General features: G+C 40.9%; 1 protein-coding gene across 1 annotated transcript in view; it reads right to left on the minus strand.

Moving 5' to 3' along the window:
- Positions 1–220: 220 nt before the first annotated feature.
- The window catches only part of ACBD3 (acyl-CoA binding domain containing 3), a 40,733-nt gene continuing 16,814 nt past the window's right edge, over positions 221–24,139 (minus strand). Inside the window, exons 2-8 of the mRNA XM_049868222.1 lie at positions 19,076–19,217; positions 18,286–18,426; positions 15,832–15,990; positions 13,732–13,906; positions 9,795–9,981; positions 7,407–7,691; positions 221–1,904 (exon numbers count right to left, since the gene is read on the minus strand). Coding sequence (XP_049724179.1) covers positions 1,693–1,904; positions 7,407–7,691; positions 9,795–9,981; positions 13,732–13,906; positions 15,832–15,990; positions 18,286–18,426; positions 19,076–19,217 — 1,301 coding nt within the window. The 3' untranslated portion in view covers positions 221–1,692. The remainder of the gene's footprint in view (positions 1,905–7,406; positions 7,692–9,794; positions 9,982–13,731; positions 13,907–15,831; positions 15,991–18,285; positions 18,427–19,075; positions 19,218–24,139) is intronic.

Here is a 24,139-nt window from a genome sequence, read left to right on the forward strand (position 1 = left end):
GTAATTCAAAGCCTGGAAGAAATATATATTAGTGCCTGCTTTTTAAAAGTTTATTTTACATTTTAAATACAGTATTTTTCTTATTAAAAAAAATTGCCAGGAAGTGCCTCGCCCCATGGTTTCTATGCCATATGTACGTCAGAGCTGAGGGACAGCCTGATGGATGTTCTGGAGGCAGCAGTCTGGCTGGACACCTATGAGCTGGGACTACTTCTGAATCAAAATGAAAAAAAAAAAAAAACACAAATTAAGCACTTCTTAGGAGAAAACAATCCAATTTCTGAACAACCAAAAGAGAAAAGAGATATGTATGAAGCCAGGTATTAAAAAACTGAAGGAAAGGCGGTACGTCAGAAACTCAAAACAGCTGATTATGTAGTGAACTGAATATACCGCAGCTAACCAACAGAAACCCTTCTACAAGTGATGTGTGATCTGAACTACAAACACCTAAGTATTGCAGTAACAACATATAACAACGTTAAGTGCATATTGCCATCTTTGTGATTTCTATCTATACCACACTCTCTTCTGAAAACAAGAATCTCTAGACTAGTCAATCACTTAAGACAAAATTTGAGGCAATTAATTCATATTTGTTTTCAGTGAGGAAAACAAAAATGTACCTCTTTCCATCAATAAAGACATAATATAGATTAAAGCTATAAAATTTAAGCATGTGCACGTGTATTTCCAATTTTCTTTAATAAGTAATTCCAAACTGGAATCATGTAGGATCTGTGCCTAACTAGTGACAAAACGAAAACGGACTGTCTCTGGCAGTGATTTCCATACTAGTGTAATGTTATTCCCCATCACTAAATTATATTAAAATGACTGTAAATATTTAAATTCAGTAGGTGCCAATGTAACTACAAAGTCTCAAACTGTATGGCTGTGCAGAAAACGGTTCCAACGTGAGATGATCTATAAAAGCCAAATTAAGACAAAACTAATTTTTCTTTGCTACCAGTAGCCTGGAAAACAGAGAGAGAGAAAACGAGTGAGAGTTTGGGGCCGCTCGCTGAGAAGGGTGCTGGACGTGTTCTATGCATCTGGGCCCTTCGACTGTCAGGTGGGTTTGAACATCCTAGGTCAAGATTATCTCAGGAAGTACTTCTCTGTAGTGTAACTGAACTAACAGCTGCCCCAGAAGCACAAACAATGCAGATTGTTCAGAAGAAGACCAAGTTGAGACCCCTTCTTTTTCTATTTGAATCAGTGAGGTCTTGAGCTTTTAAGGTTGTAAAAATGGTGACCTGCCGTCAAAGCCAGCTGCATCTCACGGAGCCTACTGAACAGAAAGGTGTCAAGTCAGAGGGCAGTGTAAGTAGGGGCTCTCACAGAACAGGCGGCAATGGACTAACCATCAGCCAAGCAGGGTCAGCGCTGGGAAGTTTTATTTTTGAGACTTTAGAGATTTAACACGTCGTTCATGTAACTTCAGCATCCACTAGAGACTCTGCTGGTCAGCACCCAAGGGCTGGATGAGTCTGAGGAATCCCTTTAACCCCGAAGTGTTAATGTTAAAGGGTCTCAGGGAAATCCTGATTCCCAACAAGAGGTCAAAAGCCATCAGACCAGAATCAATCGAGTAAACACTGACTCCAATGCTCCACAGAAGTCAAATGAAATTTCCAAATTAAATGCCATCTTCTGCCCAACCCTAGACTCCAGGCTGTGGCAACATCTTTATCTAGTATAATAGACTCTGTAGTAGACGGATTTTGACCTCCATAAAGAGTAGGAGTTGTCAAACTTGAGGAGATAGACTCCTCTCCCTGGATACTGGTGGCTGCCAGCGTACACTTCTTCATGACAGTCCCGTCGGTACACAGGCACAATCTCATCCAGCAGAGGCTTGTTGGCATTCTTTTTGGCTTTCTCTTCACTATTGATGTTTTCTGTGAGAAAGAATAAGGGAGACGTCAATGAATGGATCCAGGAGAACCATATTTGCAGCAAGCAATTATATGCCATCCTTTCTTTGAGAATGACTCCTTCAGGAATTCTTTTTACTCACTCTGCAACTTACCTGCATGCAAGCATGTGTTTGTTCATGCACGCGTTCATCCACACCCCTGAGCACCTGTTCTGTACCAGCACTGTTCTGGGTCCTGGGAGCCCGGTGGCGGAAACACCTGGCTGTGTTAGCCACCAGCATCCTATCCCTCCCTGCGCTTTGACCACTGCTCCTATTTCTGGGCCCAATTTTTGTTCTTCCTTATTCATTCAATTCCTAATTTTTCCCAATAGGAATAAAACCAAGGAAAATGCTGCTCTGATATTCCCTCTTTTCAACAATAACAGTCCCCCCCCCCCCCAATTTAGGAAGCGGAAAGGAAGTCTCTGAGGACTATTACTTTCTGTGTGTCTGGCATGCAAAGCACAAAACGAGGAAACCACAGGGGAGGCGGGCATTCAGAGACACCATGACAACAGGCACTCGCTAGACCTGTGTAATCCAGAGATGATCCAAGTGGCAAAAAATGAGCTCTGATTATAGGTGTGCCCCGGTTATAGTTTTCTGAATGGTAATGAGATTAGGGAAAAAAAAAAAAATACCTCTAGAAATCTACAGGAGTAACGGGCTAACTATGAGAAAATTATGCACCAGCTTAGAAGTTTCATTTAACGTATGAAACATAAACAGCCTCAAGGAAATAGGTCAAAGGAACATTCAGCACAGAAGAGAAAAGATTTTCAGGTTTGTAACATAGCAGAGTAAATTTTGGTGGCACAAGTCAACTGGGAGATGTCTGTCAACGGTTGCTATCAGGAAACAAGGAAAGTCTGAGAAATTCTCACAGTCCAGAGGCGCTGAAGGAGGTATGGCTACTAACTACAATGTGGTATCCTGGAACAGAAAAAGAACATTAATAAAAACTAAGAAAACCTGAATAAATGCTGACCTTAAGCTAATACTAATAGATCAGTATCGGTTCATTAGGTATGACAAATGTACCCAAGTACAGCGAAACCTGTGAGAGTCAGAACTCGATGGAATTACCTTGTTTTTCCAGGTCTTGCAAGTTTTCCACCTTTGACAGGGTGCAGTCTTACCAGTCTTCTATCATTCTCTATTACCCATTGCTGCTGAGTCAATTCAGACTCACAGCGACCCTAGAGAAGAGAGTAGAACTGCCCCATAGAGCTCCCAAGGCTATAATCTTTATGGAAGCAGACTGTCTCATCTTTCTCCCTCTGAGTGGCTGGTGGGTTTGAACCACCAATTTTTCAGTTAGCAGTTGAACACTTAAGCACTGTGCCACCAGGGCTCCTTATAGCTCTCTATCAGTGTCCTTCTCTGACAGTTTTCCACCTTACACAGGTTCTGGCTTTCGCAGGTTTTACTATACAATGTAAAATGCTAACAATGGGGAAACTGAGTGTTGGGCATACAGAAACTCTGTGCATTTTTGCAACTTTTCTATAAACTATTCTAAAATAAAGGTTTATTGGGAAAAAAAGGGCAGAAAACACTCTTACAAAAGTAGGCTTTACCATGGCAATACCTAAAATTACATGTTGTTCATTGACAAATGAGAGCTATATAATTGTCTATCAGGATATCCATGAAATAGGCTGGTCCATTAATTCAAGACAAAAATTTTGTTCCAAATCTGCAAAACTAAAGGTTACTGCGATAGGTAATAATGCATCTTTCATCAATTTCAACCAAGACTTGAGACTCAGAAACAACAGAGAAAACAAAGAATTAAAACAGAGGAGTCTGGGCTACCATTCATACTGCAGAGAAAAATTCTTCTGTCTACCTTTTAGGACCTAAGACCAAACCAGATCAGAAAACCCCAAACTCTTCTTCCCTCCTAAGTCAAGCCAAAAGGGCTCCTACAATGTGGACAGGATACGGTGGCACAGCAGGCTCTGAAGGGATCTGGGTTTGTCATGCTCCCTCTTAGCAAACAGTTCTGAGGAGCAGTTAAGACCTCACTGTAGATGCTGCTAATACAGAGGTTCTAATGGATTTGTTTCAGTCGCAAATCATTTTATGATAAGGAATGGGTACATAAGCGGGTAAAGTTCTCTTCCATTTTAGGGATACATATTAGGCATAGCAATCAAGAGCTACGAATGCTAACCAAATGGCTGGCAGTTCGATTCTACCAGCCACTCCTTGAAAACCCTATGGGGCAGTTCTACTCTGTCCTATAGGGTCGCTAAGAGTTAGAACGGACTTGGCAGCAATGGATTTGGGTTTTTTTTTTTTTTTTTTTTTTAGGGCTAAGGTCAAGGATATTGAGGTTCCCACCTCTAGATAGGCACTGGACACCAGTCATTTTTATCAGTGCTTGTCCCAGTACAACAGCCCCAAAACTACAACCAACTCAGAGCTTAGACTAGAAAGTACTTCCTTTTAGAAGCTCCCCCAGCTGGCAACCCAGGAAAAATGTATTACCTCAATCCATTTCTCAACAGGGAATTCTTCCATTTACTCACAAAGCTCTTGATAAGTTCAATAATTTGCATACAAAAAATTCTTTCCCAGACATTGACAAATAGCTTGATTTTTTTTTAACTTTTATTGAGCTTCAACTAAACGCTTACAAATCAAGTCAGACTGTCACATATAAGTTTATATACACCTTACTACATACTCCCACTTGCTCTCCCCCTAATAAGTCAGCCCTTCCAGTCTCTCCTTTTGTGACAGTTTTGCCAGCTTCCAACTCTCTCTATCCTTCCATCCCCCCTCCAGACAGGAGATGCCAACACAGTCTCAAGTGTCCACCTGATACAAATAGCTCGCTCTTCATCAGCATCTCTCTCCTACCCACTGTCCAGGCCCTTTCATGTCTGATGAGTTGTCTTCGGGGATGGTTCCGGTCCTGGGCCAACAGAAGGTTTGGGGACCGTGACTGCCGGGATTCCTCTAGTCTCAGTCAGACCATTAAGTCTGGTCTTTTTATGAGAATTTGGGGTCTGCATCCCACTGCTCTCCTGCTCCCTCAGGGGTTCTCTGTTGTGCTCCCTGTCAGGGCAGTCATCGGTTGTGGCCAGGCACCAACTAGTTCTTCTGCTCAAATAGCTTGATTTTAATGAGTCCCTGTAATGTGCTCGGCTGCTAAGCAAAAGGTCAGGAGTTCAAACGTACCAGCTGCTCCTTGGAAACCTTATGGGGCAGTTCTACTGTCTTATAGGGTCACTACGGAGTTGGAATCGACTCGATGCCAACGGGTTTGGTTTTGGTTTTTTGGGATGCATCCAAAAGTCTAGTATGGGATTTGGCAGCTCCTGGTTCTGATGTTGTTGAGGGGCACTTCAGACAATGGTAGTAATGGTTGCCCAGTCTGCTAAAGCCTTCATCTCTTCTCTGTTTTCACTCTTGTATTTTTTCTAATTCAGTCAGTAGTACTTATGGGCAATGCTCTATCATGCTAGTGGTACTCTGAAATAAAGAATGCTGAAAACCAAATGCCATATAAGACAACGCAACTCCTAAATGACACTGGCCCATGGACATGGCTCCACATTTGTCAGCTGAAATCTGGACCTGCGATATAATACCGGATACCTGATCTGTCTCTGGGGTAAGAATCCATCTGCAAGGTGTACTGGCATTTCTGGGATGCTCTAATGAAGATACTGGACAGGTACAGACAGTGGTAGGTAATGGTACAAAAACTGGTTTTGGAGGTAAAAAGCTGATAGTTAAATTAAATACGATGAATACTAAATTAAGTATTAAACTTAATTTCAAGAAATGCTTAAGGCACACCTGCTGTGTTTCCATACACGACACCAGAGGTCCCAAAGTGCTGTATGGTATAGTAAAATGAATGGAATAACTGTGTACCTCAAAATTTGGTTTAGGCTGTCACGGATTGAACTATGTCCCCCCAAAATACGTCAACTTGGCTAGTCCATGATTCCCAGTATTGTGATCTAATATAACTATCCTATGTGTTGTAACTCCTAACCTCTATGATGTAAACAGGAGCCCTGGTAGCACAGTAGCTAAGAGCTTGGCTGCTAGCCAAAAGGTCGGCAGTTTGAATCTACCAGCTGCTCCCTGGAAACCCTATGGGGCAATTCTACGCAGTCCTATAGGGTTGCTATGAGTAGGAATCCACTTAACAACTCAACGGCAATGGTCAATGGGTTTATGATGTTAATGAGGAAGGACTAGAGGCAGTTATGTTAATGAGGCAGGATACGATCTATAAGATTAGACTGTATCTCAAGTCAATCTCCTCAGAGATGTAAGAGAAGCAAGCAGAGAGGTGAGGGACCTCCTACCACCAAGAAAGAAAAGCCGGAAGCAGAGCACATCCGTTGGACTCGAGGTCCCTGCACTGAGAAACTCCCAGCCCCATATGAAGACAAGGACCTTCCCCAAAAGCTGAGAGAGAAAGAAGAACTTCTCCTGCAGCTGGTGCCCTGAATTGGGACTTGTAGCCTCCTAGACTGTGAGAATAAATTTATATTTATTAAAGCCATCCACTTGTGGTTATTTGTTACAGCAGCACTGATAACTAAGACAGGCTCTCTTCACTTCCCTAAACATTACCTCTTTAAATTTATCCCTATATAATCCTTATGGAACTACGACATTATCAACCCTCTTCAAGACTAAGCAGTCTGTTTACAAGCTACCTGAAAGGATGGTCCCAAAGAAGTGTGATGGTGCTTGTTCCATTCCCACAGTTAGGGCACTCCTTCCCTATCACTCCCAATCAAGTCAACAAATAATTTAAATGCTTACTAGCTGTGCAGAAAAGCTTCCAGTTCTGACTTTTCTGAATAACAAAATAAAGGAGACCAACTTCTAAATCACTAAGTGCTACCTTTTGTAACCTACTTATTAGACCAAGACAGTTTCAACTGTCCTTGAAAACACCCAATTTTGTCTATTTATTCAGAGAAAAATAAAAAATTACACTTTGGAATTTCCAAGGAGAAGAGCTGAAGAATTTTTTAGGGTGGGATGTTTTCTGTTTACATAAAAAAAATCTTAGAATAATGACCTAAAGTATATAAATTTAAATAAATTCCAAGGCTGACATAATTTCTTACTTAATCCTTTAAAATTTTTCAAAATGACTTCATACGTTTGTCTTTTCAACACACAAGGTTGAAAGCAAAACCGTTTTCAGAACGTAGTAAAATGACAAACTGCCACTTTCCTGGCATTTAGAAAATTTCACTTTTAGGTCTCATTCCCCTTTCTCAGAACCTTTTTGTTACTTTTTTTAAAAAGACAAAGAAGATCTCTGATCCCATTCCCCATAACCTTTTCAGCCTAAGATTCCACTAATGAAGAGGTTCTTCCCTTTGCAGTAAGAGTTAATCAGGAAGCATTAAAATGGCTGACATCTGAACTGTAGCACCATTTTTGCCAAGACACAGCCTAGCAGCTACTAAATACGGCATATTGGCTTTACCTTCTTCCTCCTCGTCGTCATCGCTGGACTCACTGACATGCACGCTGACAGCAGTGTTTGGAGAGTCTGTCCATTCAAAATACACCCCAAACCCAATGTCATAATTGTCTGTAGCGAACTCCCAAAAGAGATATGATCCCTCCTCGTGGGTAGGTACTCGAACAGTGACCACTTCTCCTCGACCCACTGTAATCACAGAATCCGCGTCCTGCCGAATCTTCTCTTTAAAGTCTTTGATCTGGGGTCGTGTCCACATGGATGGAGCCGCTATTACTGGAAGAGAGTCTAAAGACAACAGGAATTACAGAAGCTAAAGCAGACTAGCCTATACCTGCAGGCAGCAACACCTGCTTTTAGGACCAGCTGCCAGCAGCACTTAGGCACCAAGTGCAATACATCTGGCCTCAGGGCTACAGCTAGTTTAGATCAAGGACTGAAAGGGATATAAAAGCTTCCTCATGGAAGTCTTTCCCAAAACTACTACATTTAACAATATCACAGGCATTCGGAGGTCATGGGAAACCCTGGTGGCGTAGTGGTTAAGTGCTACGGCTGCTAACCAAAGGGTTGGCAGTTCGAATCCGTCAGGCGCTCCTTGGAAACTCTATGGGGCAGTTCTACTCTGTCCTATAGGGTCACTGTGAGTTAGAATCAACTTGAGGGCACTGAGGGTTGGGATACCACCACTTCAAGTAACAAATGCAATCATAATCTTATAAGTCATTTTTTTCAACACTCTAATTGCATGAAGGGATTTCAGAATGGCCTTGTAAACTCCCTAACTGAGCCTAGGGAAACAGTCTAGCAAGGATGAGCGATCTGGACTGTTTGTCATGGCCAAAAAAAACTGGGCTTTGACTTTAGTCTTTATTTTGAAAAAAAGTCTTGACCTCCAAGTATTCCACAGTTCTAGCGGCTATTCTAAAGGAGGTGAAAGAAACAGAAAAACTTGGACAAGACTTAAAAAAGAGTAAAGTCTTATTATCGAGCAGTATCTACATGTCCTAGACTATTCAACAAGTTTCCCAGATTTAGTCACGGGGTCTTTGACAAAAGATTCTTTCATTTGAAAATACTGGTCTAACTCTTGATAGGAGAAAAAAAAAAAGGGGGGGCGGGGGAGGGGGAAAGATAAACCAAGGAAACAGAAGGTTTTTTTTCTGCAGTCATTTTCTGTTACTTGTTTAAAAAGACAAGGAAGATCTCTGAAACCAAATTTCTTATAAACTATACCACCATCCCATCCCTGCTCACTGTCATAAGATGCTCCCTTCCTTCTTACTTAGTTAATTCCTACCCTTGCTTCAGATCTCAGCCAATTGCTCCTTCCTCAGGAAAGCCTCCAGTGACCTCTCTGACTAGGTCAAACGTCCTATATTAGGTGTTCTCAAAGTATAATGTACCTCTTTCTCCATCACAGTATTTATCACAGGTACAATTTACATTTAATGTGTGTTATTTTGCCTAACTACTATATCCCTAGTGCTTAGAAAGCCTTCACCCAATTGCTGAATGAATGAATAAGCTGCCCAAGAAAAACTAGGAGAGCTTTGAAAAACACTCTCTTCTGGGTACCACAGTACTTTGTCTAGAGAAAGAAAAAAAAAAAAAACTGTAATACATAGTAGCTAGCCTCCAAGATGGTGCCCAGTGGTCTTCACCTCCAAGTACTCACATAGTTTATATAGCTCTCACCGACAGTATCAGGATTGGTATGTGTAACCAACAGAATACAGGAGAAGTGACAGTGTATGACTTCCAAGGTAGGGCATCAAAGACATTGCTGCTTCTGCATTGTTCTCTCTTGGACCACGTGCTCTGGGGGAAGCCAGTCACTGTGTCTTGAAGACAGCCCTATAGAAAGGCTTCACTGGGCAAGGAACTGAGGTCTCCTGCCAATGGCCACTACCAAATTGCCAGCCATGTGAGTGAACCACTTTGGATGCAGATCTTGTAGTCCCTGTCAAGCATCCAGACAACTACAGCCCCAGTCAACACCTTGACTGCAACCTCATGAGACCCTGAGCCAGAACCACTGAACTAAGCTGTTCTTGAATTCCTGGCCCAGAGAAATTGTCAGATAATAAATGTTTACTGCTATTTTAAACCACTAAATTTGGATGTAAACTGTTACACAGCAATAGAGAACCAATGTACATTACAAGATAACCCAAAGTGTCCAAAAGACATCTGACTTGCTCTTTTACAGTATTTTAAGGGTTATCAGAAGCACTGAGATCCAGACTAAAAACAGTGAAAACTTGTTCAACTCTCACAAATACGAAACTGCTTTCAAAAGCCAGCTAAGCGGACTTTCCTGACTTTTGCTTTTCACGGAGTCTGAACTAGGACATCTGGATGGGTGAACACATGTGCGCCAAACAGTACCTTTTGGTCCATTTTCCATGGCTTCTTCTGCAGCTTCAGGTTCCAGTTCTTTCTTAGAGCTGTCAGTGTGGGGTTTGGCCTGTCCGTTAATCGACATCCTATCACCTGGTGCAGCTGCATTCACTTTTGATGACGGAGGCACAGAAGCCCCAGCTACTGCTACTTCCTGTTGTTTCTGTAACGCTGCCTACAATTCAAGAAAAAGTAAAGATACAATGACCAGGAGGGCTAACAAGTGGGACAGCTGCATCTGATCCTATGCCTTTGCCTTGCAAAGTGCTCCACTCCAAGGAATCACTAGTAAGTCCGCTAATAATCGCTGGCCGTATAGTGAGCAGCCGAGTGCTTTAACCACTGCGCCACAAGGGCACCTCATATTATCAACACAATATGAAAACAACAGCAAAAATGTCAGACAGTAACAGAGACAAAAAACTGTGACTGAGGATTGCATGTTTTGTGATCTGAGAACACTAGAGAAAAACAAACAAGGCTAGGGAGAAATAATCCAAAATAAAACTATTAAGAGTAAAAGCTGAACACAGTAATATCTATCCTTAAAAATGGAAGAATGAAATACTGATAATAGATAATAAAATATGAATGAGAAATATCACACTTGGTGGAAATGGTCACAGAAGAAAATTCACATGGCAGAAGCTATAATTGGTAAAATCTATATGGACCCCCCCCAAAATAACCAACTGATCAAATATGGACAAAAATAATAAATTAAATTATCTGCATGTCAGCATTCTCCCTTGTGCTCCCTTCAGACACAGGAGTGCCCCAAGGGTAAGACCTAATCTGACTTCTAATACTACAGACTAGTTTTGCTTGTTTTTGAACTTAAATGGAATCATATAGTTTATGTCCTCTTGTATGTATGGCTTCTTTTGTGCAACATTACTTTTGGGAGGTGCATCTACAGGGTCATGAGTGGTTGTAGTTTATTCATTTACATTGTTAAAGGATACTGCACTTTGAAAATATTAAACTTAATTATCCATTCTACTTCTGACGAGCATTTGGGCATTGAAGTACTTTCAAAATTAAAACACAGAAGTAAGCACACATTCACTATGGTTAAAAAAAATCAGAAAACATTGGGAGGAAATGCCTTTATAAAACCACGACCGGGGACTGTCACACATGTTGGCACATCATTCCACTTGTCTCTATGCCTGTCTGTGTCTGTGTCTCATCTAACATCTCGTTTCTAAACCATTCACTGAAAGAAACAGCAACACCTCCCTCTTCCGCTACAGCAGGTTAGTAACAAGTCTTTAGAAGCTCCCAAGGCTGGACTGACCTACTCTCAGTTAACTTTTGCATTAGTTTTCTAGAAAAAGCACATATCATCAAAACAAGGCAGCACGCTCAGAACATCCACTGCATGACAGCAAAGCAAAAGGAACATTCGTGTTCATGTTCAATAGGCCCAGCCCCAACAGTCCCTTTCTTGAAACTCACTCGTGAAAGGACAACTCCTTCTTCCTCTGGGATCCCCACTGCCGGTGCACATGCATCTACAGTGAGCCCTGGAAGAGCTGGAACTGGACAGGGCTGCCTTGTCTTTCTGAGTCGCGCAAGTTTCCCCCTTTGACAGAGTGCCGTCACCATTTTTCTATCTCTATTTAGTGGAAAATATCTGACAGGTTTCTGCCTTACACAGGTTCCCGCTTCCACAGGTTTTACTGTATTATATACAACAGACTGAAGTTATTTCTTTACATAATCTCTTTCCTATACTTTGAGACATTTTTAAAAGCACAGACAAGTACAGGGATAAAATACCAAACACTTATGTAACTAAAAAAAAAAAAACTACACCCCAATATTAACAAGTATTCACATTTTGTCACTTTGCTCAGTATTTCTGTAAAAATTAATACTGTACAGAGCTGAAGTTTCCTTGTTCCTTCCCTAGTTCCTTGCCTTCTCTCTTCCCAGAGACAGCCAATCAATTTGATAAACTGAGGTTGATCATTCTAATCTAAATTATGACACTCTAATTCCATTTCAGAGATTCTTCATTTTGCCCTGTCTGACTTTCTTCTCATTAAGTGACAGCAACCTACAAGCAGAACAGTGGGTATGAGCTATCCTATGAAAACAAAACCCATCGCATTGCCTAACACACAAGCAGGAAAAGGGGAGTGACAGGCTAAAACAGAAACAGGCTTTAGAGGACAGAAGAAATGCCTCAAAAACGCCACTTATTGTCTCGAATAACTCCTGGTTTCAGATCCTTTTCGCCCTCTTACAGATTAACCGAAGCCTGCAGTGCTTTTCAGCTTCTCACTGATGCCAAAGACTTATTTTGACTCATAGTGACCCCATGTTGCTTGAGGATCCATTTAATTTAAAGCACTTTTTATTTTTTTTTAATTTTTATTGTGCTTTAAGTGAAAGTTTACAAATCAAGTCAGTCTCTCACACAAAAATTTATATACACCTAACTGCTCTCCCTCTAATGAGACAGCCCGCTCCTTCCCTCTACTCTCTCTTTTCATGTCCATTCTGCCAGCTTCTGACCCCCTCTGCCCTCTCATCTCCCCCCCAGATAGGAGATGTCAAGAAGCTCACTCTTCACTAGCATCTTTTTCTATCCCATTGTGCAGTCCAATCCCTGTCTGAAGAGTTGGCTTTGGGAATGGTTCCTATCTCGGGCTAACAGAAGTTCTGGGGACCATGACCACCAGGGTCCTTCTAGTCTCAGTCAGACCATTAAGACTAATTTAAAGCATTTTACTTAAATTAAAAAAAAAAAAAAAAAAAACCAAACCCACTGCCGTTGAGTCAGTTCCAACTCATAGCCACCCTATAGGCCAGAGGAGAACTGCCTCATAGGGTTTCCAAGGAGCGTCTGGTGGATTCCAGTTGCCTACCTTCTGGTTAGCAGCCATAGCTTTTAACCACTACACCACCAGGGTTTCCTTAAACTTAAAACCTCCTTTAAAAAGAAACACAAAATACAGCAGAAGTGCCCCCATAGGATTTTCTAGGCTGTAATCTTTACAGAAGCAGACAGCCAGATCCTTTCCCCATGGATTTGCTGGATGGGTTTGAACTGCCAACCTTTTGGTTGGCAGCTGAGCGCGCTTAACTGTTGTATCACCAGGGTTCCTTTCCATTATATTTAAGATACTTTAATTTTTTTTTTTTTAATTATATATTCCATTCTTACAGACTGGAAGAATGGGCAGAAAGATCACGCTAGTAGGTAGCTTGTGATCAAACAAGATAACAGCAAAGCCAGGACAGGATCCAAGTGTATATGACTCCCAGCCCTGTGTTCTTTACCCCCAACCACCCTCTCTTATGTGGAAGCAAAATATTTGGGGGTGGGGAGTTGGAGGAGGAATATTGATGTGTTGTAGGTATGTACTGCCTACTTATGGTCAAAACTACTTAGGGCTACTAATCCTGGGGTACCCTCATTTCCATAACTCCAGGACACCGGGCTCATCTAGCATAAAAGTCAGGATGGACCCAATCTAGCCCTGGAGAACCAGCCTATAGTCATACGGCAGGGGAGTCCTCCCACTGGAAGTTGTCTGGGCCTGTAACTGTGCGCTGCCTGAAGGATGAGCTTAAGCTAAGGCTAGTTTCCCCAGTCATCATGGTTCCGGGTCTACTATCGGGTCTGTGCCAGACTCACTGCAGTGACACTTGGTCCATACCAGCTCTCAAATACCGTACAACAACTGACAGTGGTCGTATCATTTTTTGCTTTAATACATTTTCTTTCATAACTGCCAGCGCAGTGTTAAAATCTGTCCTTAATAATAGTCACCTAAAAGCTACTTTATATCTTAAGAGGCTAGCTAATGCAAAATTTAACAGCAACTGTTAAAAAAAAAAGAAAAGAACACGGGTTCTGATGCACCTAAAAACCCTCTCTAAGGCTGACATCTGGGGTTTTCTATCATACCTGTTGCTGTGCAAGCTGGACCTGGTACAACTGCTGCATATACTGCTGATAGTGCTGCTCCTGCAACTGGCGGATGAGAATCTGCTGCTGTTCGTAGTTCCCTGGGTACTGCTGGGCTGCATACTGCTGGAACTGCACGGCAGTCTGGGAGTTTAAGGCTGCCATTATCTGCTGCCTAAAAACATTAAAAAATATATGCTAGTCTGACTACAGGAGACTGTTCATATAAAATAAAATGTCCTTGTCAATTTATTTTTATAAGCTTACAACTCTTCAAAATGACTCAGCTAGTAATATATACCATCGGCATGTGTCCCAGGCCCAGAAGAAAGATTTAACAAAATAAAATTGGCCTCTAACTTTTTAGTTAGAGTTTTCAAGGAAAATCCTGGATGGAGAGGGAGGATAAGTCTATCGTCATCACCGCCATCATCACCATGAACAGTCACTAACATTCACTGTCCTCACACGTGCCACATGGTGCTGAAGCGCACACACGTACTAACCCATCTCACCCTCACGACACCCATGAGGTAGGGTGTCACACGGGAGGAAGTGGAGGCATTCGGTAACTTGCCCGAGATTACACTGTTAGTAGATGCCAGAGCCAGGATTCAAACCCAGGCAGTTTGCTCCAGAGCCTATACTCTTTAATCACGATGCTGCAAGCCATGATGGTACATTACCTGTGGCAAAGATGGGGTCTTTAACCGTTGGTTATGGCTTTTCTACTTAAATACACAAACGGCAATAAGAGGCAAGAAGAATAGTTAAAAGATGTTACAGGTGGCCCTAGTAAGTATAAGTAAAGCCAGTCAAAACTTGAGGGTCCATTTAATTTAAAGCATTTTATTTAAATTTAAAGCCTGCCTTAAAAAGAAACACTGAAAACAGTATCTGGACACACTTGGTTTTTTTTGTTGTTGTGTGCTGTCACGTTGATTCTGACTCATAGTGACCCTATATGACAGGGCAGAACTAGCCCATAGGGTTTCCTATGCTGCTATCTTTACAGGAGCAGATCACCAGGTCTTCCATCCCACGGAGTCACTGATGGGTTTGTATCGCCAACCTTTTGGTTAGCAGCCAGGTGCTTTAATTGACCACTGCACCTTCAGGGCTCCTTACACTTCGTTTAGAGATACTGATTTCTGCCAACTATTACAATTATTTTTTATATTTTTTCTTAGAGGAACCACATGCTTAACTCAGTTATGTGACCAACCTAACAAAAACTCAAAGTAATCTATTAATGAAGCAAAACCTCACGAACTCCTAAGTAGGGCCTGATACCCTGTCCACCTAGGGCAACCCTCGTGGGGATAGGAAAAAAACAGCATTCATAGTTTCTCTCCAAAGGAGAATGAGGCCCTAGATTAGTTTGAGGCTAGCACTGAAACTTTTTCTGAGGTCCTACCCAGAAATGAGAAGAAATCCATGGACTTCCATGTTCTCTGGTTTAACCTGTCCACCACACCACCCCTAGGGCCCCAGGCCTTCTTCCCACAGTGTTTTATGGTGTTGACCACTTCCTCTTTGTACCCACAGCTCCCTCCTGAAGGATCAGGCCCTTCTGAGACAGCTGCTCTCATTCCCCAGTCCTGTCATAGGCTGGGCCAACTAGATTTTCTCTCCTAGGAATTTCTAACTGGGTCTCACATACTCCAGCTAGTCTCCCTCAGATGCAAGGAAACACAGACCACATAAATCCAGGCTGGGATAGCCTTGCGTATGCCAAAGCAGAGTGACAATTTACAGAGAGGCAGGAAAAACGATGCAGAGACGGGAGCTAAGAGAAGCAAAGACAAAAGGTCACGTGGACTCAGAAACAGAGAGCAGTTAAGCAAGCTCAGCTCTTGCTTCTAGTCCCTGGGCTCTGTGAGCTAATCCCAAATCCTCCCAATATAACTTCCCCTTTTTGCAACCAAATGATGCTTAAGACTAAGCACTCTTTGGTACCAGATAATATTGACCTACTGGGTGGGTCCTTAGGCTTACCAGCGTACAGAACTATTCTAAGGCACGCAAGGGTAAAAAGTTGAGTAATAAGGTGTGGTAGTCCATTTTTCCTTTCAAAGACAGACCACACAATATGCTTACTTCTGCTGTTCCAGCCGAAGCCTCTCTTCTTCTATCTGCCTCCTCTCCTCTTCCTCCCGTCTAAGCCTCTCCTCCTCCTCTTTCCTACGCTTTTCCTCTTCCTTTTGCAGACGTTCTCTTTCTTCCTCTTCACGCCTCTTTCGCTCCTCCTCCTCCTTCCTATAAAGTAAAGAACAGAGGGAATGAACCTTATGTAATGAATTCTGTTTAGAAATAACCTAAGACTTCATTTTCCAGTGAAGACAGACACGGTGTTTCTAGGGAACAATGTGGTAATATCGATCAAATTTGAAACGCATACATTCCACTACTAGAAATCTATCACATGGATCTAATCTCACAACATACAAAACTATGTCAAGAATAACCGCTGCAGCACAGCAACAGAAGGGGTCCCTCAGTAAGACACCACTTCAATCACGCACATACCTGTACCCTGAAGATTCTTCTCTAATATGTGCTAACAGTACCATGAGTCTTTCCTTCACAATATGCTACAGTCAGAATTATACTTGTGTGCTAAGTTTAGTTAATAGTAGGTGCTCCATAAGGGGCAGACAGCACCTTTTTACACTGCTACACCTTCAGGGCTTAGCACAGTGCTGGAAGGAACCGCAAGTCAACTAATGTGCATAACAGATGAAAAACCCATCCTGGAATGTGATGTAGCCAGAAAAAGCGACAGAACTATGTGGGCTAGTATGTAAAGACGCTGAATACATTTGGTTAATGAAAAAAGCAGGTAAATACATAGAAAAGCCATTTATACCGCATATATTTGTATACTGTTTCTGAAATTTTAAAAAAGTTAAAAACTTTTAATTTGAAAAAGCCAAGTGCAGTTTTTGGACACCTAGGTGCTGCCCTCATCCAGCTCTTTTACTCATCCCAACATGCTTCTTTCCAAAAAGAAGAATGCGTCTGTCGCCCTAGGAATGAACACCTTGCGTCTAAGAGTGGTGTGGCGTACAAGCGGGTTAAGATAGGATGAAAGGTAAGATTTCTTTTCTCCCCAAACTCCTGTAAATGATTAACAACGTACCTAAGCCACGGCCAAGGCTCACAATGGAGCAATAACATGACCTCTTTCAATGTGTCACAGCTGGTACAGGGCAAGATGTTCCACAAGTCAGAGCTTACAGTTCAAGAGAGATGAACTCCAGTCTTAAACACTTTAAAAAATTCTACAGGAACTTCACCTCACGACAGAAGTATAGTTTTAAAAGAAAACACGGCAGTTTCATATGTTAAAACGAGTAGTAACTTTTGACAATGCTTAAGAGAAATCTGAATATTTATCACTTAAATAAGAACTCAAAAAAGCAATGTACACACTTCCAAAGACAGCACAGCTACAACTCATTTAGCCAACATGACTGCACAGCAGACTAAAGCACACAAACCCATTTTCCAGTTAAAAGTACCTCATTTCATTCTTACAAGCTTCAACTTTTTTCCTTGGAGAAAAATAATTATCTTCCTCTAGATAAAAATCCAAAAATGTATTAAGCTGTTTCCTATCTTCTTAAACATGGATAAATGACACTTAGTGCTCTCTACCTCTTGATGGCTCAGGGTTTATAACTACAAACATAAAAATTGTCCTGTCATAATATAGTGATGGACAAGCTTGTGCTCATGTTAAATGGCCCCTGACTGCCATTCTTTTAAAATTCTTTTCTATTTTTCACAGTTCCTGTCTTCTCCCTCATTATCAGGCTATTTTCTCTTCTAACCTGTTATTTCTCATCCAGTTTGAGGTGGGAAACCACAGAAATACCTGTTTCTAAAATAAGTATAATGTAATCCGAGGTAAAATTGTTTTTATAGCATCTTTTTGGTTACCTAGAAGTCCTAGATAGTCAAAGTTGCTGAAAGTGTAACCTCTAGATAAATAAGGTGTTAATTATAATTCTGTCGAATTCACAATCACAGCAGAATTTCACAAACGTCAACAGCGCATTTAGCAGCTCTCCTCCTAACCCTGGGAATAACTAACAGGCCACCTGGGAACCAGAGCTAACTATGAATGCCTACATAAGGCCGACCATGTAGTACAGATGACAACCACGAAATGGAGCACGAATACTCTAGAAGGTCAAGGGAGACAGCTGCGAAGGGTGTTTGTGTCAGCCCAGAAGGGTAGGGAAGAGCCAGAGGCTGGGTTCATGGTGGAGTGTGCTCAGAAACTTAGTGTGATTAAGACAAAAGGAATGCGACCATGATGGATGGGCAGGTCCTTTTAAAGGTACAGCCAGAAGGAAGCAGCACCCCTTCCCCCCAAAACTCATAATATAAATACCTGCTCACATCAGGCAGTTTGAACAATTGCCGTTAAGAAGTGGGCGTCCAAGGGAAGTAAGACACCTGGCCTAGAACAGACACCCCATAAAGCAAAAGCATCAAGGTGCTGGGTCGCATAGAGATAAAGTATTCTGTGCTCGCAAACTTCACCTTTTTTTTTCTTGCTCTTCCTTCTCTATTTTGTGGGATGCAACATATGTTGAAAAGAGATGGCAACATCTATTTAGGAGCTTTACAAACTCTACCATGGCATCCTCTTTTGACATGTTTCCCAGGGCCGCCCATTCTCTCCTGTAAATAATAATAAGAAAAGTTATCTAACCTTCTTAACAGAATGAGAATTTAATTTAAACTTAATTACAAACAATTCTCAATTATAACCCAAGCAATCTGATTCTACTATAAGCAGAAGGCTCAAAACTCTTTCAATAAGCATGTAGTGACTTACTAAATTAGGTATGCCACATACAATCCAAGCTTACTGCTGTGAACTGCGAAGAGCTATTTATAACTTCATTCCTTATAACTCCTATGCTAGCAGAAGGGTCTCAAAGTTTTATTCTCCTGATAGCATATTTTAGCCTTAACCGAATAAAATACTCAACGTATTCTTTTTGTCACAACTCTGCATCTGCTTCAATGGGGGGATCAATTACTACTTATTTTAAAAGGCTGCTTTTAACATTGTTCAGGAAGAATCATTCAGCTGTCCTTGTCTTATGGTCATAATCAGATGAGTAATCTTCTTTCGTAATATTTAGTCACAAACATTTCCAAGCCAAAAAGAAACATCTGAAGACTCTAGACACTGCAAGCAGAAATGTTTGTTTCTGTTCTTATTCTAAGCTTGGGAACCAAGTATTTACATCCTAAGCAATTCACTTTGTACCCCTTTCAACACTCCTCGCATTAAATTCATCACACAACAAAACATCGTTACCTCCTATCATTCCCCAACACATCAAAGAATCCAACCTCAGGACAAGTGTCTGGATTATAAGGACCCATGAGAACTTGCTTATGCAGTGCCACCAGTTTTAGTTTTTCTTCATAAGTGGGATGAAATGCTTTTCCATCTTTTTCTATAAGAAAAAGAAAACAATTAGCACTGGAAAAAATAACATCGTTTTCAGCATTACAGTCCAAACTCTTGCTATAAGGTATGTCACAAACCGTGTGTGGCAGATATAAACACTATTACAGTGATTTTTATAGTAATTTATTTCAATTACTAAATTTTCATAGTTGGGAATCTAAGAAACCCTTTATACTAAATTATTAATTTTTAAAAAAAGAAGTACCAATGTTTATGTTAAAACTATTACACAGAAATCTATCAAGCTGCACTGAGATATACATAGACAATTGTACCACTTATCACATTTTACACATATTAAGAACAATGTGAAAGAACCACAGTCTTTTAAAATAAATTTATACTCCTTCTTACACGATCATGCATAACAGATTATATATACTTTGAAGTGCTGTATTCAAAACTTATCCCTCCCACTGAAGCAGTATGATACAGGGGAAGGAATTTTGGAATCAGACAGATCTAGGTTTAAATCTCATCTCAGACATTTCCTAGCTGAGGAACATTTAATAAGTGTCCATTAATAAGTAAAGATTCCGTTTGTACATTAATAAGGTAAGGACTCCACTGCTATCTCACAGATAAGATAATATTACTACTAATAACTATCAGATCCTTTTCCTTTCTTCAAATTATGGTTGGCCTCCGACAAGTTTCCATAAGAGCAATCATGAGCGAAGTCAGCTACACTATAAAGTCTTAACTACCACCAATATTCAAAAGTAATATGAAATTGGGTACTGGTAAAACGGAAATCCTTACAGAGCACAGTTCTGCTTAATGGTAGCATTAATTATGGTTGATTTCAATGATAACAACAGACTAACAAATTTCAAACTTAAAAAAAAAAAAAAGAAAAATAGCATATACTCTTACAAGTTAGTATCATCCATATACACAGTGGTCACCAAAATAAAAATCATTAATGGGATAACGGGAGGTCAGAAGAATATGGGTCAAAGGACATGAACAGGAAATTCAGACAAGAAAAAAAAATACACTTAGCAAATAAGCATCCAAAAAAAATATTCAATCTCACTAGTCATCAGGGAAACGGAAATTAAAACCCTCCATGAGATGGACTGATACAGTGGCTGCGACAATGGGTTCAAACATACCAGAGACTGAGGACGGCACAGGACCAGGCAGTGTTCGGTTCTGCTGTATGCAAGTCCACCACGAGTCGGGGCCAACTCCGCGGCAACTAACCAGGACAAAGCCCTACGACCCAGGGATTCCAGTTCTCATTATCTACCCTTGATATTAAAAATAATAAAATAAACCCCGTGCCATTGATTCAGACTCATGGCGACCCTAAGGACGGGGCAGAACGGCCCCACAGGGTTTCCAAGGCTGTCATCTTCTCAGAAGCAGACTGCCACACATCTTTATCCTGTGAAGCGGCTGGTGGCTACGAGCTGCCTAGTGAGTTCAGGTAGCAGCCAAGTGCTTAACCACTGTGCTATGAGGGCTCTTTACCCTCGAGAAACCAAACCAAACCCACTGCCGTCGAGTCGATTCTGACTCATAGTGACCCTATAGGGCAGAGGAGAACTGCCCCATGGTTTCCAAGGAGCGCCTGGTAGATTCGAACTGCTGACCTTTTAGTTAGCAGCCGTAGCACTTAACCACTACGCCACCAGGGTTTCTACCCTTGAGAAGCGCTCCCAAATATATAGAAGGAGGCAGATACAGTACTGTCTTCTCTTTGTTGGAAAAAAATTAAAAGTTTATCAATAAGGGAATGACTAAATGTGGTCTATTCATTCTGTGGTATAAATGAAGCAATCACAGGAAACGTTGGGAAGTGAAAAAAGTAAATTGCAGAAAACTACATACAATCATAGCACACAATGTACTTCGTCAATCCTGAAAAGTACACACACACACCCTTAATATCTCTAATATCAGTTTAGGTTTTAGAATCTACGCTATCTTATGGTTACAACTGGCAGTTTTTCTCTGTTTATGGTACATAAAATAGAGTCTTAGATTGATGAAATACAACATGTTAAAACACACCCACATATATATACCATGAGTACATTTATATGAATGTAAATGCAAAAAAAAAAAAAAAGATCTGGAAGGAGTCACAACAAAAAAATGAGAATGAGAAATAAGGGAGGGGATTGGGAGTGGTCGTTAAAGAGAACGAAAAGTCTTATTTGCGACATTTTAGTCTTTCGAAGGACAATGTATGGACGGACACACTCTAAACTGTTATCAAGTATTTCTAGGAAGATGGTTGGCAAAATTGGGGGGGTGCTGAAGACGAGTTTCCCGTTTAAATATAACATTTATATAGCTAAATTTTTTCAATAAGAACAAACTAAAGCAGCAACACTTGGAAAAATATTTTAAGAAGACAACATTGTGACACTGACCTTATTTAACAAAAATGGAAACAATTCAGTAACCTCTGAACTTGCCATCTGCCACTGAGCAAACGATACCTCCAAACTATGTAGAACCAGGGGACTTCCCCTAAGCTCTTAGGACTAACATGTTCTGTTTACCAACTAAAATGCAATTCTCAATTCAAAAGTCTAGCTTTTAGAATGCTATTTAATCAGTGATTGATACTACATTAATCTTGTTTTAGTCATTCATTCAATTTAACAAATGCTTATTGAGCCCCTGCATGCAAATCATTGTGCTATCCCCTTTTGACTCAGTACTAAAGTCACTCCTGAGGTTTACTCTTCAGCCAAAGATTACACAGGCCCATAAAACAAACAACACACGTAGCTCGACCATGTACACGAGACTAAATGGGCACGCCAGCTCAAGGGCAAGGGTAAGAAGGCAGGAAGGAACAGGAAAGCTGGATGAATGGAAATGGAGAACCCAGGGTCAAGAAGGGGAGAGTGCTGACATGTTGTGGTGTTGGCAACAAAAGAATATGTGTATTAATTGTTTAGTGAAAAACTAATTTGCTCTGTAAACCTTCATCTATATAGCACACACACACACAAAAAAATCTGTGTGCCACACACTAGGGATTTATTGTCCTCATGAAGTCACGAGCTATTCAGGTCAATTAAAAATTGTAACCTGGACACAGCAAATATGTCTAGGTGCATAGTTCAGGTAAATAAATATATTGCAAACAAATTATAACAAAATTATATTAAGAGGTGAAGAAAAAAATCAAGAGTTTACTTCTGGCCTAGAAAAAATAACATTAGGTCAAAAAGGTGATGAAATAGATTTGCTTCAACTCTGTTAGGCCAATAGTTGTGTTAAATTTGTATGCTAAAAATAAAAATGGATTAGCATTTATTAAAAAACTTTACCTTATTTTTCACATAAAATCCAAAAGCCTAAAAGAATTGTTCTTTATTTCATTCCTTTCCCAATGAAATCTCTCTGAAATACAACTTTGAAAAATTATCTTACTGAGAAAAACAATATTACACATGTTCACTACTGCATTATTTAAATAACTTAAATTATAGTAATCCATTGAATGGATTATACAGCTATTAAAATGACAACTATATGGGCTTATACAGCATTTCAGAGAACAGATTTGTAAAAATAAGCAGAATGCAGAATTATATATTCACTATGTAATGTTTTTTTATGTAATGTTACAACATGACCAAGGACACAAAGGGAAGGTGAAAAGATAAAATTTTAAGAATTTAGATAAATTCAATTCAATCGTAACTTTTAAAAAATATATATATATATTGTAAGCGAGAGGGGTATTCAATAACTAGATAGTAGACAAGAACTATTTCAGGTGATGGGAAAGACAACACACAATACAGGGGAGGTTGGCACAACTGGACTAAACCAAAAGCTAAGAAGTTTCCTGAATACAACCAAATGCTTCGAAAGCCAGACTGGCAGGGTTGGGGGTCTCCGGACCATGGTTTCAGGGGACATCTAGGTTAGTTGGCATAACAAAATGTATTAAGAAAACGTTCTGCATCCCACTTTGGTGAATGGCATCTGGGGTCTTAAACGCTCACAAGCAGCCATCTAAGATGCATCAATTGGTCTCGACCCACCTGAAGGAAAGGATAAAGAAGAACACCAAAGACACAATGTAAATATGAGCCCAAGAGCAGAAAGGGCCACATAAACCAGAGACTGTATCAGCCTCAGATCGGAAGAACTAGATGGTGCCTGGCTACAACCTATGGCTGCCCTGACAGGGAACACAACAGAGAGTTCCCAACATAGCAGGAAAACAGTGGGAGGCAGTCCTCAAATTCTCATAACAAGGCCAGACCTAATGGTCTGACTGAGACTGGAGGGATCCCAGAGGTCATGGCCCCCAGACCCTCTGTTAGCTCAAGACTGGAACCATTCCCAGAGCCAACTCTTCAGACAGGGACTGAACTAGACTATAAGACAGAAATGGATACTGGTGAGGAGAGAGCTTCCTGGCTCAAGTAGACACATCAGACTATGTGGGCAGCTCCTGCCTGGAAGTGAGATGAGAAAGCAGAGGGGACAGGAGCTGGTTTAATGGACACAGGGAATTCAGGGTGGAGAGGAGGAGTGTGCTGTCACATTAAGGGGAAAGCAGCTTGGGTTACATAGCAAAGTATGTAAGTTTTTGTATGAGACTGACTTGAACTGTAAACTTTCACTTAAAACACAGTTAAGATTTTTCTTAGAAAATTGTTGTTGTTAGGTATCATTGAGTCAGTTCCGACTCATGGTGACCCCATGTACAACAGAATGAAACGCTGCCCAGTCCTGTGCTATCCTCACAAACCTTGTTATGCTTGGGCCCATTGCTGCAGCCACTGTGTCAGTCCATTTGGTTGAGGGTCTTTCTCTTTTTTGCTGACTCTCTATTTTACCAAGCATGATGTCCTTCTTTAGGCACTGTCCCCTCCTGAAAACATGTCCAAAGTCCATCACCTTCACTTCTAAGAAGCACGT

Source organism: Elephas maximus, chromosome 24 (genome assembly GCF_024166365.1).
Source record: "Elephas maximus indicus isolate mEleMax1 chromosome 24, mEleMax1 primary haplotype, whole genome shotgun sequence".
Lineage (NCBI taxonomy): Eukaryota > Metazoa > Chordata > Mammalia > Proboscidea > Elephantidae > Elephas > Elephas maximus.